We start from the raw sequence: 19187 nt of genomic DNA on the forward strand, positions 1-19187 counted from the left end.
TTGTTTACCTCATGATTATGTGGCTGAAAGGGGCTGTGGCTCATTGCCACTGCCCCGCATCATGAAAGAGTATCGTGCCACATCACCAGCCCAGAAAAAAAATCTAAATTCAAAATTCAAAGTATAGTTTCTAGTGAATTTGTATTGCTTTCACACCATCATAAAACAGAAAACTGGTAAGCTGAACCATCATAAGTTGTGGACCATCAATATATGTATATTAAATTTACTGAATTGATGTGGTAGGTAATAGAGAGCCCTGGGGAGGGTGATTAAGATTACACATTTCAGTTGTTCATTTAAGAAGAGAATATATCATATAAATAGACAAAAATAAGAATCCTCTCTTGGGGCGCCTGGATGGCTCAGTGAGTTAAGCAGCCAACTCTTGATTTTGGCTTAGGTCATGATCTCATCGTTCATAAGTTCAAGCCCTGCGTTAAGCTTCATGCTGACACTGTGGAGCCTACTTAGGATTCTCAATCTCTCTCTCTCTCTCTCTCTCTCTCTCTCTCTCTCTCTCTCCTTCTGCCCCTCTCCTTCTCATGTTCTCTCTCTCTCTCTCCTCCCAACCCCTTTCAAAATAAATAAAACTTAAAGATGAAGAATCCTCTCTCATTACTAAAATGTGTTTTCTTAGAAGGATTGGCCCAGGATGTGGTCTGATGTTGATTTCCAAATACTTGACATATTTCCATATCATTGACAAACTGAGCATTTTGGTCAATTTCCTTGATGCTGTATCCATGAAAAGTATTTCAATGTCTAGATGCCAGACATGGAATAAATAAAACTTTCAGAGGATAGAAATAGCTACAATATCTTAAGCAATTCTTATAAGTACTTTGTTAATAACAGTAATGCTGGATTTATTGAGTGTTGTGAAATATGATAAATACTTTGCATATTTCTAATTTAATTCTCACAATAATCCTATGTTGGTAAAATTAACTCAACTTTACAGTTAAGAAACCCAAATTTACAGTAGAAAAGTAACTTGCCCAAAGTCAGGAAGCCAGCAAGTCTTCAAACTCAATCCTGCCTGACTCCAAACCCCAATGACTACACTCTATACCTGAATTTATTTTTTCCCCAAGAGGCATCACTAAAAATAATAATAATTTATTAGAAGGAATGCATGATACTTGCAGAGAAAATCATATGAGTGTTAGAGCATTATGGTGGGGTCAGTGTATCTTTTTGGCAATATAGCCAAGTGAATTTCTTATACTTTAGCTTCAATAAGGTGTTACTCACGAAACTACCATACGAGGAGGTTCAAAACCTCCCCTAGACACTTATGATCTGTGTGATTTGGGAAAGTTACTTAACCTCCCTAAGCCACATGTCTTCATCTGTAAAATGTGGACAATAACAATAGGCACGTACCAGGATTGTTCAGAAAATTACATGGCATCACATAAAGTACTTAGCTCAGGGTTTGTTACTGAAAAGTGATAAATTAATGTTTGCAACTTGTATTATTATTCAAGAAAAAATTATTCAAGCTTCTTAGACACACTATGTAGCAGAAATCATTACAAAGTTAGGAGTTCAGTAAAGGTCCTTTTGCCCTATGTTGCCATCACCAAACTCCTACTTTTCCTATAAGATTTAACCCTAAAATCATCTCTTCCCAAAGCCTCTTGCACCATCACAACTCCCAGGCCAAGCAGATGGTCCCATAGCCTTAAGTGTGTGTATGTGATTTTTAGTCATTTCACTTAGCATTTTGTACAGTTTTATCCTTTGTGTCCTGCCTCATTCGTTAGATGGGCAGTCCCCTGAGGACAGGGACTCTCTTACTCATCTCTAAGTACCCCTGCCTAGCACGGTGCCTGCCTGCATTTGTATCTCTATGGGACAAAGAAATTATGAATATAGTTTCCCAAAACACCAGATTTACTTCAAGAAAAGCCCTGGAAGAATGAAGTGCAACAAACACTATTTTAGAGTAAACTAAAACCTCCCCTATTAAGCCATATGAGAAAGACATCTTCCCAGAAAAGTGAAATTTTCTCATGCTAAATTAGTAAAAAGCATAAATCAATAAGCTTATGATAAGAAAGGTGATAATAAACAGTTAAAAAGCCTAATGCTGTCACCAAGGATGGGCTTCCTGAAAACTGAAAGAAATTTGTATCACATGTAATCAAATTTGGAAAAAGTCCATGTAGTTTTCTGTGCATGTTCTTCTCTCATTTGGTTTTAGGTATAATAAATCCTGTCTCTTTCACAAGCTCTTTATTTTAAAGAATGAAGATTTTATCTTATTTCCATGGCACCTACTGCCTTTCTTACACATAAAAGGAGTATTTGGATTTTTTTTATCTTAGACCATTAACCTAGCAAGTTCTCCCTCTCACCCATCGCTTGAATGCTTTCAGTAAGATACCTCATCTCATGTGATCTTCCTCACAATCCTCTGCAGGAAGAAGGTCAGCATTATGACCCCACTGAGGAAGTGCTACCAGTGCCAGACCTAACCCCTGAGTCTGCAACTCCTTCCACTACCTTATAAGGTACTCAGCTTGAACGCAGGATGGCAGAGCACCCACAAAATACATTACTAGTATAAGCTCCAGTAGTAGAAGGCATTAATCAGTGATCGTAGGAAATCTGTGAGGCTTCTCCCTTCAGACAGTCTTGAGGATACCCTCCACTCAGCAATCATGAGCCCAGCCTTTGTGCCCTCCCGCTCCCCACCATCACCACCATCCTTGCCCTTTCCCCAGGCATTGACTTACTTAGCCATCCCACGCTGGGAGTGCGCCGCACTCGGGGGTCATCGTCCAGGGTGCGGGTTGCTAGGCAGGGCACTGAGTTCTCAAGCGGGCTGCGGGCTTTAGTGTCAGAAGCAGAAGACAGGAGGAGGAGGAGGACACATGAGCAGCCACAGCAAGGATGAGGATGGAAGCATTAATTAAGAAGAAAAAATACTAAAGCAAATCACACAAGCGGGTTAAAGAAGAACAATGACAAGTTACATTGACACACACACCCCCTCCCATGACCCTTCGATGGAGCAAATCCCCACACACAATGAAAAAGCCTAAAAAAATACATTCCATCATTATCGTTCCCCAAGTACCAGCGAATGATCCGCCCTGCAGTCCAAATACACAAAACAGGGATTGTGTCCAGAAGAAAGATTTACATCATGAACAGTAATCTGAAGATGTAAGATCAAGACGGGTAATAATTTTGCACCACGTAAGCACACACAGAGGGAAGTTACACGTAGTTTTGTAAAGCACGGCGGGGGGGTGGGAGGCAGGGAGTTATATTAGTAAGGAGCTTTCTTATGATCTACCCTACAGACCCTCCTATGGATCTTGTACAGAAATGCAGAAAGCAACATTCCATATTTTCACTTTTGAGATATTTTCCTTGATGAACACAGAACTGGTTTTCAATTTCCTTTGCCTCTGCTTTTCAGTCCTTCAGAAACATGAGACTGGGAGGTCGATGAATCAACACCTTAATATAAACCAATTCAGAAATGCATGTTGCCCCTCAGTTTCTGGTCCCTTTAATACTTATTTTACTATAATTTTAATACTCGGTGCACTCATGCCAAATCTTAGACCAAATCAAAGACAGATTAATGATGCAAGCTAAATGCATAGTATGGTTTCTCTAGATATTTTTCATCAGCTGGAAAGCACCACAAACTTCTGCCTGAAGATAATTTCATTTGGGCTTCATGTCATCTATTTTGCTATTCTTATCAAATACCTCACTCCAAGGCTAGTAAGAAATAGGGAGCATAACTGTCCTTCAAGGAACAATGAGGCAGGAAATACCTAACCATCAGACTACATACAATTTGACTTGAGAGACTTTTAATATCAGAGAGAGTCATTAAATAATCAAGGCAATAAAACATATCCAATCAAAAACAAAGATCAGATAATCTATTCACACAAGTGTGCAAATTACAGGGCAGACAAATGGTCTTTTTAAGGCTACTGGTGACTTGGGAGGTCAAGTTTTGAATGGAATCATTTACAAATTAATGCAAGTTTATGGCCAAATTTGGGCATCCAGTACATTATAAAATCTAGAAACATTTTTGTCAATTTATCTGTCTGTGTTTAAAAGCTGTAAATAAAGCCAGGACTTGTGAGCAGGCCATCTGTGCCAGCACCTGTTTGAGGCAAATCTGATGTCTCCTCTTTGCAATCTGAATTTTTAATTGTTTCCCATAACTGAACTTCTTTGCAAGTTTTTATTGCACTAAGAAAAATGAAGAAAGGAAAATGAATCAGTTGAGATTATTCCAAAATTGCTTTTGTCAAGAAGGAGGCAATTAGAAACATATATTATCAGACTGACCAGGCTTGACCACCTATTTCCTTTGACAATCAAGTGACCTGCTTAAAGGGCCCATATTCCAGCCAATTTAGCTGAAAGAAGTGCGAGATATGGGACCACTACAGCCATCTATCTAGGCCTTAGCAAAGATCGACTGAAATTCCAGGTCAGTGAGCATTGACAGAGGTCAGGAATGTAAAGTAAACTCAAAAAAGCGTTCACATTCTTTAGCTTCTGAGCAGTGTGAAGCTACCCAAATTTTATCACTGATACCATGGCCTGCCCCTAACGTGAATACAAGAGGTCAGCAGCTGCTCTGAAACTCAGGACTGATAACATGACTTTCCCCAACAGCTTCTCTCCCCCCCGACCCCTCCCAAGATGTTAGTGTATTATTTGTGGGGAGCTAAAGCTGGAAACTCCTTTCTGCATATACAGCCTCTACTGATGCTGAGCAGCACCATCAAGGGGACAGCGGAACGGAGCCTGGCACACACCAGCCAAGAACCTGGCTCCAAAGACAGGCATGAAAAATGAAACTGCCCGTAGAGGCTTGGCACCTGTGTTTTAGCAAAGCTGATTGGAGCCATCTGGCTGCTTACTCGCATGAAAAGTGGGAGGTTCACAGCACCCATTACTTATGTTGGCATATTCCAACATTTTGATTTGTTGGACCCTCTATGTACTTCTGTGCAGGAAGAGATACAAACTCTGTAACCTTTTCATGTTGCTTTTTTTCTCTCTTCACAAATTTACTTCAAAGATACGATTTTGAAAAGTTGTTCCCAAAGCTGGAGCCGAACTTTCTATAATTATACTATGATAATGACATATTATGTACACCTTTCCTAGATAATGCTTTCATTGTACCTCTTCTACACTTAAGCTGCAAAATAAACAACTCAGCTTTGCGATTATCATACACATTCTCTTCTAAATCATTTTTGCCTGGCTCCAGGCATAAACAAGATAGAAATTAGTTTGTATTATTGTGACTTGATGAGAGAGATCTAAAGATCTACAGCTCCAAAGATTTCAAAGTGGTGGTTTCCTGTATCTAGACCGCAGAAAAAGGTGTTGTGAGGAGCTTTTTTAATGACTCATGTTACCCCTTGAGATCAGCTTGTCCAAAACCATCAATCCTAATCTGTTCAAGGAAGGGTGTGCCTACTTGAATCATGCAAATAAACCCAAAACAACCTCTCCAGCAAAATGTATTTTGAACAATCCTATTAAGAAGGACATAAATTTCACTCATGTTAAACTTTTAGGACTCTTTTAGGATCGCAGTGTTGTTTGTTCAAGTAGGCATCCTGAAACTAATGGTACACCTTATGTTAACTGGGATTTGAATAAAAACTTTCTTTTTAGTATTTATTTATTTTGAGAGAGAGACAGAGACAGAGAGAGAGAGAGAATTGCAAGCAGGCTCCACACTGTCAGCACAGAGCCCAACTCCAGGCTTGAACCCTTGAACCGAGAGACCATGACCCGAGCTGAAACCAAGAGCTGGATGCTTAACCAACTGAGGCACCCAGGAGCCCCTGAATAGAACTTTTTTAAAAAATTGTCATTGAGCATGTACTATGCATTCCACAACTATTTACCCAGAAAGTTTAACCCAAGAGTATTGGCCACATTTCACCTGTAAACACATGAAACATGTTGCCTAGAAATCTCCTTTTGGAAAGCTAAAAAAGACATCCAACTGCCATGTTTGGAGTGTACCCCTGCCTAGATATAAATTGACTTCCAGATCCCTTCAACATCACATGATTACACAAAGTAAAAGACCTGGTGTGGGAAATAAACTGTTGTTGAGGAAGCTCGTTATCCTTTGTAGTTTAATTAGCATATTGTTATTAAGCACACTAGGTTGTCCATCTTTTTATGCTTGGGAAAATTATTTTATTTCTGAGCTCAGGCTTTTCATATGCAAATGGAGATAATGATATATACATTAGAAACATCATGGAGAACAATGCCCCGTGTATAATAAATGCTCAAGTAATAGGAGATTTATTGTTGTTGCTACTGCTACTAATGTCATTGATGGAATGTTTCCTTTGCTCAGCATCCTCAGGGGTGTTGGAAAACACCAAAGACAGAAACTGTGGCCTAATTTAATTCAACTTTAAATGCAAAAGGTGATTTTTAAGAAATCAGGTTGATAAACGTGAAAAGATCTCCTTTTTGCCCTTTGTTATTTGTACTGAAACTAGCCTTGAGTAGATGAGGCGTGCTTAATCATTTTTGGAAGACATTCATTTTATTCCCCCTTTTTTCCTTTTGGGAAGATAAGATAAAGAGTCCATTGTGTTCACATCTCCTCTTTGCCTTCCCTCCTTTTTCACATTTTCCTGTCCTTTCCTCTCCTTTTCTCTTTGTCTTTTGTAGAGACCAGAACGTAGTCCCAGAACGTAGTCCCAGAGAGTAGTAGGCCCACCTACTCTCCTAACTGCTCTTATAGCAAGATGGGGCTGGGGAAAACAAGACTTCACAAAGGTGTCCCTATCAAGGATCTCTGGGAAGATAATTACCCAGGGGTGGCAGCAGCAAACAGGTTAAGGGCCCTTTAAGTACATCACTCTCCCATATGGGGTAGGATATGACAAAGAGAATCATTCCATTTCTTTACTCCATCAGAGACCCAGGCTGTGTAACATAGACTGGCAATTAATAAAATATAAAATTTGTTTATTTCATGGTAACATCCTGCTATACATATATTATTTATTATTCATACATATATTATTATCATTGCTCAGACATATTGATCAATCTTTACTTCCTAACTGAAAATATAAAGCCCACAAGTGACACTTCATTATGTATTATTTGGCATCTCTAAAGTTGATAATGAAATTAGCACTGTTTTAAAAATAAAACTCCCAAGAATTTTTCATTTATGTAGTGGTAGAAACACAAAATTGAGACGCACAAAAAATAACAGAATACAAAATAATGGTGGTGAATTGAGTCTCTGTTCTTGATTTTAAATGTGAAAGGCATTAAATTTGCCCCTTTAAATATTTCTGAATAGCTGTTCCTTACAGTAATATCTCACATTATGCTTCTTAAAATATGTCTCCCAAAAATATCTCATCTACTCCTGGTTGTATAAATAGAATAAAACATTACTACCTTTATTTACAGATATAAAAAAAAATGAGGCTCAGGGATATTATGTGAATTGCTCAAAATCACACTGCCACTAAGTGTGAGTCCAGGACTAGAATGAAGCCTTTAGAAAAGATGGTACCATGTCTCCAAGAAGATTATAAAGTGGGCCTTCAAATCTAAAACTAAAAAAACTCATTTGTGTTCTATCTCTTAAGTCTGACCCTCATTGCCATAAAGAGCAGAACAGACTACCAAATACTGGGAGGAGAAGAGCTGGGAGAAAATGTGTTGTTTATTTAAAGATCTGAGCATTACAAATCTGGAAGATCAGACACCTGCCTAGGGAAGAGAAAGGAAATAAGAATGGTATCTGATAGATGAATTAGAAATTAGTGTTATTAAGTTACTGTTATTAAGGAATATTAAGGCACTTTTCTAGAAACTTTCCATGGATTCGTTCATTTAATCGAAGGCTGAGAAGAGCTTGATCATTCACTGGGTTCTGGCCAGGACATTCATCTGTGCTGTGCAAATGAACGCAGAATTAGAGTCCTGAACAAAACAGATGGATATGTGCTGTTGGATTTTGGAGAGAGCTGATTGTATGCAGAAAAGCACCTGGGAAGATGACACTCATGTTAAAGCAATGTGAGCCTGAGAAACAAATTGTTGATTGACCCATCTCAGAACTGGGAAAACAAGATGGCCTGCTTCAGAGGAACAGCATCTCTGTGGGAAGTTAGGAAAATGCTGGCCCTTACCCACTGAGTCAGGGACCAGGTCTGAATTCAAGGGTACAGGGAGAGGGGAGCTCCCCAGTAGAACAACCCAGCCAGAAACAATTGGGATAAACTGCAATCCAAAACTCAGACAAAAAAGCTAAGAATTTCTAAAGGGACTGAGAAAGCTGCCAAACCTGGCGGTGGTCCCAGCCAGATCTACATCGTGCCAGTATCTAGGCAGCTTGATCTGACATCCAAACCAAATAGCTTGAAAATGCCTAATCTCAAATCAGATCCAAAGCAAGGAGAGTCTAGCTAATCCCGCTTACATTTCAATGGGACCTAGAGTTACCATCAACAAAAAAACTGACTTCTTTCCATGGTTTGTTCTGTGTTGCTAACCAAGGTCTATGTTACTGTAGGTAACAGCCCTAGCAAACACTTTTGAAAATAGCTAATGGTGATATGTACTTAGGTCAGAAGAAGCAGTGTGAGAGCTAGTGAGGAAGCAGCATCTAGCCTGGAAAGGAACAATGAAAAGAGGAATCCAGGGAGAAAAGAAGTGATGGTAACAAGTAGTGGGAGCGAGTAGATCACAGTTCTCATGTTTGACAGGAAAAAAAAGGTGGGTTGCAAACTGATGATAAAACCCAGAGGCTCAATCAGGAGCAAGCCCTGGGTCCCTAGAGCTGGCTCTGGAGCAGCCACCTTTTCCAACTCATCACCTACCTGCTGGAGCAGCTTTATTAAGTCTTAGATTCTCAGTGCGGTTTAGGGTTTCTCCGTTAGAAAGAGTAAAATGAATGAGGGAGAAAGACTCTTCCTAAGGAACTATATGATGAGAAAGGGCTTCCTCCTCTCTCATACTCCATTTGGTATTAGCTACCAATACCAAAGGGCAGAGAAAATAAATCAGCACTATTTCCATGAGTCTCTTCCCAAATAATAAGCTACAGAGCAAATATCATTCCAGAAACCACTCTTACTCAGTATGAGATTTTTCTTCCTTAATTGTGCTTTTGGTAGAGTGATCTTTTTGATTACCATGTGCCTGCCAGTCACCATTTTAAACATTTTACATATATTATCTCATTTAATTTTCATTATCTATACTGTTTTACAAACATGGAAACTACTAAATTACCTTTCTAACTTTTTACTGAAAAAAAAAAAACTAAAGAAAAATGGGGTCATGAAATTGAATTAGGAAAAAATGAAATTCATAGTTTAGGTGTAACTGGATAACCAAAGTCACTTTAGTAAAGGGCATGTGTACGCCCAGACAGTGGAGGGTAAAGAACAGATTTCTATGACAGTCGAGGGGTAAAAAAAAAAAAAAAAATGAAGAAGCCAAGGGAAAAAAAACAGGGACAAACTGATGATGGCATTGCCCCAATTTCCACAAAGGTAGTTAGTGAAAGCTGACTATTCAAATTAAGGTTCCCAGTTGGTTTTTGTCCTTAAATCAGGTCTCATTCATCTTTTATAACCTTAGACAATACATATCATAAGGATCCATTTAAATGGAATATTTAAAATATATTTAAATAAAAAATATTTTAAAATTAATAGTTTTTAAAAATCAGACCATCCTAACAAACCATGATTCTTTACAACAGGTATCAGGTAACCTTGTCATAAACATCTTACTAAAGAATTTGCATACATACCAATTAAGTACAAACTTTACTTTCACTTTCTAATAAAAAGCAAACACTTATTAGATTTTTAAATACTGCCAAGGAATGTTCCTAGGCTTAAATGTTCTTTCATAGTATATACTATAATAATACAGATTATCTAAGTATCCCAAACCAAATTATTAAGTAGAACTATACGAAAGTGCTGACAGTCAACTTTACCCACAAAATGGCAATTTCATATGGGTCAAGGTAAAATGATAGTAAGCAAGAGGGGGCAAACCTAATGCTAACTCCATAAAAATACTTCAATTAATATATTGGGAAATTATAGCACTTGCCTAAAATTTAGTACCTGGCAGATGTGTCCATCAGAATTCACAGATGTCTCAGACAAGTGGTAATTTCGCAATTAACATCTTGAAAGCTAGCCTGATTCTTTCCTGATTTATTACAAATACAAATGTTTTTCATTTCTTTTAAAAAACATTAAATCACCTTGAACCCAGCTACATTGGGACCCTGAACAACGAGCTAATCTTTAGCTATAGAGAGACAGTGGTAGGCTGTTAAGTGAGTATGATGCTAAATGTTTGCAAAAACCAGTTCTCCAGGGGAAAGTGTGTGCGTGTGTGTGTGTGTGTGTGTGTGTAATAAATTTTACTGATATAAAGGACAGGCAGCACACATACAAGTAATAATAAAATATAGGATACTCTGTTGTGAATTGCATATAGTCAGTTGATTCTGACCAAACATAGTTGCAACATCCTTGTTGAATATCCATTATCATATACGTTAACAGGTAGGATAAAAGTGAAACAATGAAGACAAAGTGCTAAACTGGATAATAGTTTTTGAGTGCCAGCAGAACATATACTTGATTCCTTATGCCCCTCACATTTTAAAAGCTGTTATGAACTGAATATTTGTATCGTCACAATATTCATATGTTGAAATCCTAACCCTCCTACCCAATGTGATAGTAGGAGGTAGGGCCCTTGGGAGAAAATTAGGTTATGAGGGCAGAGCGTTCCTGAATGGGATTAGTGCCCTTATGAAAAGAGACAGGAGAAAGATGATGGATCTCTCTCTGCCATGTGAAGATACAATGAAAAGACAACCATCTACAAGCAATGAAGAGGGCCTTCACCGAAAACCCAATCTATGGCACCTTGATCTTGGACTTCCCAGCCTCCAGAACTGTGAGAAATAAATGCTTGTTGTTCAAGCCACCCAGTCTATGATCCTTTGTTAAGAGCTCAAGCTTACTAGACAATGGCTACAGACACTAGACACATTTAATCGGCATTATTAGCATTTTCTCCATCACTTTTTAAAGTCTATAGACAAGTGACAAAACATAAATCAAGCCCTGATTTGAATTTTCTGAATTCTTTGGTGTAAATACTACCACAATGACTTACTGCAAGTGACCAAAACGAAGCCTATGAACAAAGAGTTGGGAAGAAATGACAGCACACCATTTTATGTATGTTTATATATACACAATAGATGGTAATAACCTGAAGTGTATAAACTCTAGTAGCATGCAATAAAATAAATAGGAAATAGTGAATCTGAATGAATATTTATTACCTTTGTTTTTAATATCATTATTTAATTGTATACATACATAATTTGATATTTAATACTATCTGTGCTTAACAACTGGCTTGCAAAATTCCTGACTGGCTCTTGTGAATAGATAGAAGCAGCTCCATCACACCACTGGAAAAAAAAAAAAAAAAAAAAAAAAAAAATCCCAATTCTAAAGTATACATTGCAGCTATTAACTACTCTATTGCCATCATAACTAAAGAAAGCAATGTCTATTTTCTAGCCTATAACAGTAAAGTGACTGAAGTTTATCTAGGTTTTTCAGTGTTAGAACTAGGTCCAACACTAGATACAAGATTCTCATTTATTAAAATAGTAGCAACAACTTTATAATTCTTTGTTTTAGAAATGTATTCTGAGATATTTCATAGTTAAAGATGTTAAGTAATTAAACCCGAACATATAAAGGTAATTGTGTAAACTTGCAAGAAGAATAAGTGCCTCTAGAAAACCGAAAATTTATTGGGTACCTGGGTGGCTCAGTCAGTTAAGGGTCCAACTATTGATTTCAGCTCAGGTCATGATCTCACAGTGACTGAGTTCGAGCCCCGCCTCAGGCTCAGAGCTGACCAGCACAGGGCCTGCCTGGGATTCTCTGTCTCTGTCTGTCTCTCTCTCTCTGCTCCTCCCCTGCTTGTGCTCTTTCTCTTTCTCTCTCTATCTCTCTCTCCCCGTCCCTCCCTCCCTCTGAAAATAAATAAACTTGAAAAAAAAGAAAACCAAAAATTTGCCATCTGATAATTTATAATAACGTATTTTAGAGGTACATGAAAGTCATTACTGTAGAATCTCTCTAAGTCAAATCTTGCCTCTGGATATTTAAAAGGAGTTAGGTAACACAAAGGCCAATAAAAACATGTTTAAAAAGGCCTAATCTTATTCCATGCTTCAGGGTGTAAACTGATCAGCTGAAGAGCTGGGAAGGAAGAGCTGACTGCTCTCCCTATTTGCTTTCTGCCCAGCATATGTAACATTTCACAAGTGAAAGGTGAATGACAAAGGCAATTTCAACTTAGCTCTGAAGTATAAAGATCTACTGATAGGATAAAAGAACTGAATGATGGATGGTATCAACTCATTAGCTGTATTCCACATCCAAACATTTTCTCCTGAAGCACAAAACACTGGCCTCCAAGATCCATCTGTTCTTAATTTCTACTCTAATTGCACTTCATGAAAATGAAGCTCAACCCAGACTGGTGGAAGCCACGCTCCCTCTGCTATATGCATTCTGCTTCTCTTTGCAAATACAGTGATACTTGAAAACAATGCACTTTCTTGCTTCTCTACAGTAAGTACCAGCTTCGGGATAAAAAAAATTGATCTCCAAATCATGGAATTTCATTTCATATGAAGAAAAGAATAAGAAATAAGATTAAAGACAGACTTTTACTTTAGTTGCTATAATTTTAAAAATAGGCGTTGGGGCTCCTGGGTGGCTCAGTCAGTTAAACGTCTGACTCCTGACTTCGGCTTATAACATGATCTCACGGTTTGTGAGTTTGAGGCCCACATCAGGCTCTGTGCTGACAGTGTGGAGCCTGCTTGGGATTCTGTCTCCCTCTCTCTGCCCCGCCCCCACCTGCTCGCTCTCTCTCTCGCTCGCTCTCTCTCTCTCTCTTTCTCTCTCAAAATAAAAACTAAACTAAAAAAAAAAAGAATACAGGGGTTGTTTTTAAAACAAAGTATTTGTGACATCAGTTGTAACCAACTGGTCATCCTATAACATTTCCAGCCATTAAACTCTTCAAAATGCAATTAAAAAGAAAAAAAAGAAAACAAAGACATACATAAAAAATAAAATATTTCCAGTCAGCACCAATATTCCAGATAATGATAGAACCATCAAACTGTAGTGGGAATATTTTAGATTAGATTCTTCTTCTTGTCAATGTTTTTTATAAAGAGTTTTATTTTGAATTATTTATTTATAATTTGTTTTGCTTTTTAAAAAATTTATGGTAACAGTTAATGCGTAAGTCACTCAATAAAACTGACCTTTTCATTTGGTTCTATTTAATGACTAGACACTCATTAAGAAACTACAATAATGGAATGGCTCAAAAATACACCAGATAAAGTTTGCTAATAGTGAGCTCTCTTCCAGCCAACCCTTAATTTAACACTAAGTCAGAAAACTCAGTTTCCAGAAATGGAGTGGCTAAGTTAGAATTCAGTTTATACAATTCATTTAGTCCACCTTTTCCAGGGCAAAATATCTTACACTATTCTGTACGTACAGATGAGGGCAATGAATTAGAAGCTCCCTTATCTACTCATTTCTCTTGGTACCAAAAAAGACCAGGGGTGGGATGACAGAGAGCTGGTTTTACCAGCCCAATGCTTAGCAACACTTTCACCATGCTTTCATTCTCAGACTTCATTGAAATTAGCTTCTCCCTCCTCAGATTATACCCAACCATGAAATGTATTTGAAACAAAGACAATAATACAAAAGATATTTTACAGAAAAGTCTGCCAAATGCAAGAGTATAAACAAGACACAGTGCCTTTCCTATTACTATATAATGGGGTTAATATCCTACCTTGAATAATTGACTTCATTAAGTAATAAATATTAAGCCTTGGATAAATGATCATTTATAGACTGGACGCCATCTCACATACCAAGCAAACACTGTATGATATTAGAATTCAGAGCATTTATCATATCTTAGTCTATCATCCTAATTCTGACAAACCCCCAAGTCTAAAGCATATTCCTTGATATACTCAAAAATCTACAAGTTTGATGACTCATCTGAAATATTCAGTTGTTTCATCATAGCGTTATTACCAAACCATCTCCGTCAATCAGAATAGATATATATGAAGCAAGCAAGGCATCTTGGCATTTTCAGCCTTCGTAACTGCTGAAATCTTTCCAACAGGACTGCAAACCTGCCCAACTGGATAAAAGTGTCATTAGGAAATGGCAGTGGCATATGAACTTGAGGAAAGAAGAAATATGGTGAAGAGTAAAAACAACAGAGGACACGAGATGAAGTAAAGGTAAGAGATGGAATGAGGTAAAAGAGTGAGGCAAATGCTTGGCCCTGCATTACCATTATCAGGGTTGGTAAACATCCTACTTGCACTGGAGACTGTCTTCCCAATGTCAGCCAGGGATCGAAGGTTGGATTTCTTGGTTTGATGCCGGTGCTTCCGGAGCAAAGTATAGGTCACCTTATCCTTAAGGTCAGGTTTCAATAGGCCTGTCTCAATCTGATGGTCAACAATCATCTCTGATACAAAAAAGAAAAAAAAAAGGCAAAACAAAAACAAAAAGCAAAACTCAGTCACAAGACCACAAAGTTACTTTTTACTCCACCTTTATGGATGTCATCCTCAAATTTTATATCAATATACTACTTTCCAAATTTCCAACTTCCCACTTTATATGAAGGGTAAAGATACAGGACACACAGATTCTAGCATTAATGAGAGAGTTATAAATATTCCACTATGAATTATATGTTTGGAGAGAAAGAATCATCTTGTCTTTTTTCAATCCCAGTTAATAGTGAATTCACATTAATCACATTCTTCTATGAGTAACACACTAAGTCAGTAATTTACATTTTTTCAATTAGGTAAAAAAGAGTAAGATTAGAAAATTCATGTTCTCTATCATAGCAAGTATGCCAGAAATACAAGTGATATTTAAAAAAACTTGCGAATATGCAAAATTTAATGTAGTGACATTATTGAATTTTAGATCTGTTTTCCCAAATCCTTCTGTAATGATATATTTTCCTTAAAGTAGGACGAAGTAAAGGAAGACAATACTCTTCCCCATATCAGGTTATGCGAACACTAATTAATCCAATGAAAGAAAGACTAAACTACAAAACTGCCTTCGTCTTTTCTAAGAAGGGAGGCTTATTCTTCTTTTGGATCCAACAAAAGGATTTCCAATATATTCCACTAATCATTTTAAAATTTAACCTGCCCAGAATTTTCTATGAAATTTTCACCTTACTACAAAAAAAGTTATAATTTCTATTAGTTCTTGTTTTTAGAATGGCTTTAATTGGAAAAGATAACTGTGTTTCATAGAAACTGCTCCATGGGGAGCTCTGCTAATGGACAAGATTTACTCTAAAGGAAGAAATCCTCTTTCTCACAAGTCAGCACGTTAGCAGCATGGCAGAAATGCAGCCTGGTCACCACAGGCCAACATTTCCTCTGTCCAGAACAGCGCACGGGACAAAACATCACAAGATATGCAGTGGCAGGACATTATCTCACTCACTGTATGCACGTACTGCTTTTGTCCCCTCTCTAGAACCAGAAAGAACTATGGATCCCCTGCCTACCTTTTACCTTTTCAGGTATATGAGTGCATCTAGCACACTTCAACATTTTCCGCTTGGGCAAAGCTCTCAGTATAGAAAAGTGAAGAAGAGAAGAAAAGCTCTTCTCTTGCAAAAGACTGACCAAAAATTGATGGGAACGGGAAGGGTAACGCCTCCTAAGCACTGCTATCTCTTTGTTAAGAGAAGTCACAGATGTTCCAGGGGCTCTGCCTGGGCATAACTGCACCACTCAGAGGACCATCTTAATAGCAAGCACTCACAGAACGACCTCACAACCTATAGCTAGAAACTGACAACTTACACAGTATATAATCAACTTAGAAGCCAAGCAGAGGCTGACTCCTGAATTTTCCATTACATGTCTTATACAAATGCCATAAATGTCACATAACACTGGGCCACTTGGTGGGGAGCTTGGGCAAGGCAGGAAGAGTTTCTCCCATAGGAATGTTTTGGTTTGAGAGTGGCCTTTAGCTCTGAGTGTTTTTAACTGTACAAACCCTTCTCAGTGAAACTCTCAGAACTGATCCTATAATTATACAGTTAACCTTCTGTTCCATAGTAAAGTAATTAGGTGCTACTCCTCTACTTTCCCTTTAAGTCTTGTTCACTGCAGAAGGTCCATTTGACAGAAGAACCATAAAAATAAGCAAACGGCCCCAGCGTATTTGTGGCACATGTTATCAAGCTCCTACTCTAATTCCAGGGTTGTGGATTAAAGTGTTTCTTATCTACCCTTCCTGGCAGGGCCTCCCTCTGTGCCTGCCTTCCCTTGTAATCTCAGACCTATCCATACATATGCACAGCCAGCCCTCTGTTACTAATGCCTGGAAATCACCAGTTAGAACAGGTTAAGACATCTGTGTGGCTTATGTCCTTCATTACGTTTCCATAAAACAGCCCACATTACAGGGATCTTTTTAAGTACAAACTACAAAACCTTTCAAGGAAAGTGGGGGCAGTAACATTTAACAGCTACACTGAAATTAAGCCTTCAGTGTTCAAAATCCCACAACCACTACCAATTGGGAGGGAACGTGCCAACCACAGATGATGGCAGAGCTGAAAGAGAACTCAGGAAACACCAAGTTCAGCCTCTTGTCACACAGATTTGGGAAAAGAGGGGGCAAAAGAGGTGACTCGCTCTCAGGAGAAGCCCAACTAGAGGTGCAGCTGCCCAAGTGAAACCAGGTTCTCTGGACTCACACTTTACATCGTTCCCCATATCACACAGTGGTTTTCTCCATTTTAAAAAATAAGCCCTAGGAGCGCCTGGGTGGCTCAGTCGGTTACGTGTCTGACTTCGGCTCAGGTCATGATCTTGCGGTCTGTGAGTTTGAGCCCCACGTCGGGCTCTGTGCTGACAGCTCAGAGCCTGGAGCCTGTTTCAGATTCTGTGTCTCCCTCTCTCTCTGACCCTCCCCCATTCATGCTGTGTCTCTCTCTGTCTCAAAAATAAATAAAAACGTTAAAAAAATTTAAAAAATAAAAATAAAAAAGCCCTAGACCCAAGACAACAGTCAACAAACAAACAAACAAACAAACAAACAAACAAAAACCTGATATATGCACGGGCTTCTGCAAACCAAGAGAATGGTGGTGTTCGTGCAACAACAACAACAAAAAAAAATGGCCAAAAGTGATAAACATTTTTTTTAGTTTTATTTATTTATTTTGAGAGAGAGACAGAGAGAATGAGCAGAGAGAATGAGCAGACAGAGAGAATGAGAGAATGAGCAGAATGGGGCAGAGAAAGAGAGAGAGAGAAAATCCCAAGCAGGCTCCGCACTGTCAGCGCAGATCCCAACGTGGGGCTCAAACCCACCAATGGCGAGATCATGACCTGAGCTGAAGTCTAAGAGTCAGATGCTTAACTGACTGAGCCACCCAGGCACCCTGATAAACATTTTCAAATGAAATACAAGGTCCAAGAAACATTAAACTTCAAGACTAACAAAGGTAATTTATAAATATAACCAATTATGAGATTTTACTAATCTACCAAAGTGGCCAAATGTATATATGAATGTGAAAAGTGGGTGCCACAGGAAATATTCCACATCCTGAGGGTGATGGTAATAACTAGTACAACCTTTCTTGAAGGCCACTCAGCAAATACGTAAACAAAACCCTTCCATACATTCAAACTCTGAATATTTCACCATTAGAAATCTGTACTAAAAAATAAACAATTTCACGCAACTATAACAAAATGTTCGCTTATTCATTACAATAAAAATTTGAAGGCAACTTATATGCCCAATAATAGATGATTAAATATTTTGCAGACATCAAAATCATGTTCACATATATATTTAATCACATGGAAAGAAATTCGTGTTTTTAAGTTAAAAAGGGCAGATTAAAGTGTTACAGTATGATCCTATTAGTAAAATAAATTTCATAGGCATAAACGGAGATGTACAAAAACTGCTGTGAATGGTGGTATTTTGATTTTTGTGTGTTCTATTTTTCTGGATTATTTCACAATGAACATGTATTACTTTTGTGATAAAAAATACATTGCCATTTTGAAAATCTAAAAGGTGTTAAAAGCAAGGAACGACATGACTAACACATCTGCCAACACGTACAGCCCAGCAATGCCTTTAAATATAAAAACGAGAACTCCAAAAATAGATAGAGCTACATTTTCCTAATCCATTTCCCATCATAATACAATACCTGAAATGGCTTATAATTTTTTTTAACTTAGGAGGGTAGGAAAATCCTCATGCAGTTGCCTTCATGTGTGAATGACACTCTTTCATTGTAGGACTATAATGATGATAGTAATAATCAAGCTATCAAAATAATCCATGTAATGTTTTATCCTTTAATTATTTTAAAGGCAAGTATTTTTCTTAGCATTCAAAGGGGTTCTCCATGAAGAAAACAAGGAGAGGTCCTGAGGAGAATCAGAACTAGGCTGAATGCTGTGTGTAAGTATGAGAAGTGACACCTGCTTAAACAGTCACATGGTGATAGCTTTGCACCTGCAGAGGGAGGATGCCTCTCAGAAGCAGGCCACTGAGAAGAAGGAGCAGGTGGACTGCAAAGAAAGATAAAAATCATGCTATTGTTTGTTTGATATAATCACACCCACTATTATTTCTTTCACTCCTCCTTTGTGGAGATAAGGGGAGGAGGGGAGATGCATCTTAGAGACTGAACTGTACATAATTCACAACTCTGAATTATCAGCACAATGCAGAACAAAACAGCAGCTTCACCTTCTGCTAGAAAAGGATGTTTTAATAACCACATAATGGCAATAATTCTTCAAGTTACTGTGCCATCTTCTGTCATTTAAAGCGAAATTAGGGCGCTTTTTTCTTCATGCTGTTTAACCCTCTGTAATGTTTTGATTCTTTGAGGATTTTTAAATATTTTTTTTTCAGCCAGGGACACTCTTTCAAACACACTCTTCCTCCACCCCTGCAAAT

General features: G+C 38.0%; 1 protein-coding gene across 4 annotated transcripts in view; it reads right to left on the reverse strand.

The window, feature by feature from the left end:
• Positions 1 to 19187, reverse strand: part of SLC4A4 (solute carrier family 4 member 4) — a 350076-nt gene that overhangs the window by 178389 nt on the left and 152500 nt on the right. For 2 of the 4 annotated variants that reach the window (XM_019467956.2, XM_019467942.2), the window contains exons 6-7: positions 14488 to 14667; positions 2748 to 2843 (exon numbers count right to left, since the gene is read on the reverse strand). In XM_019467956.2, the coding sequence (XP_019323501.1) occupies positions 2748 to 2843; positions 14488 to 14667 (276 nt within the window). The remainder of the gene's footprint in view (positions 1 to 2747; positions 2844 to 14487; positions 14668 to 19187) is intronic. The other 2 variants (XM_019467967.2, XM_019467959.2) reach the window with 2 other exon arrangements.

This window comes from Panthera pardus, unplaced genomic scaffold (assembly GCF_024362965.1).
Source record: "Panthera pardus isolate Hobbes unplaced genomic scaffold, ASM2436296v1 HiC_scaffold_13, whole genome shotgun sequence".
NCBI classification, from domain to species: Eukaryota; Metazoa; Chordata; class Mammalia; order Carnivora; family Felidae; genus Panthera; species Panthera pardus.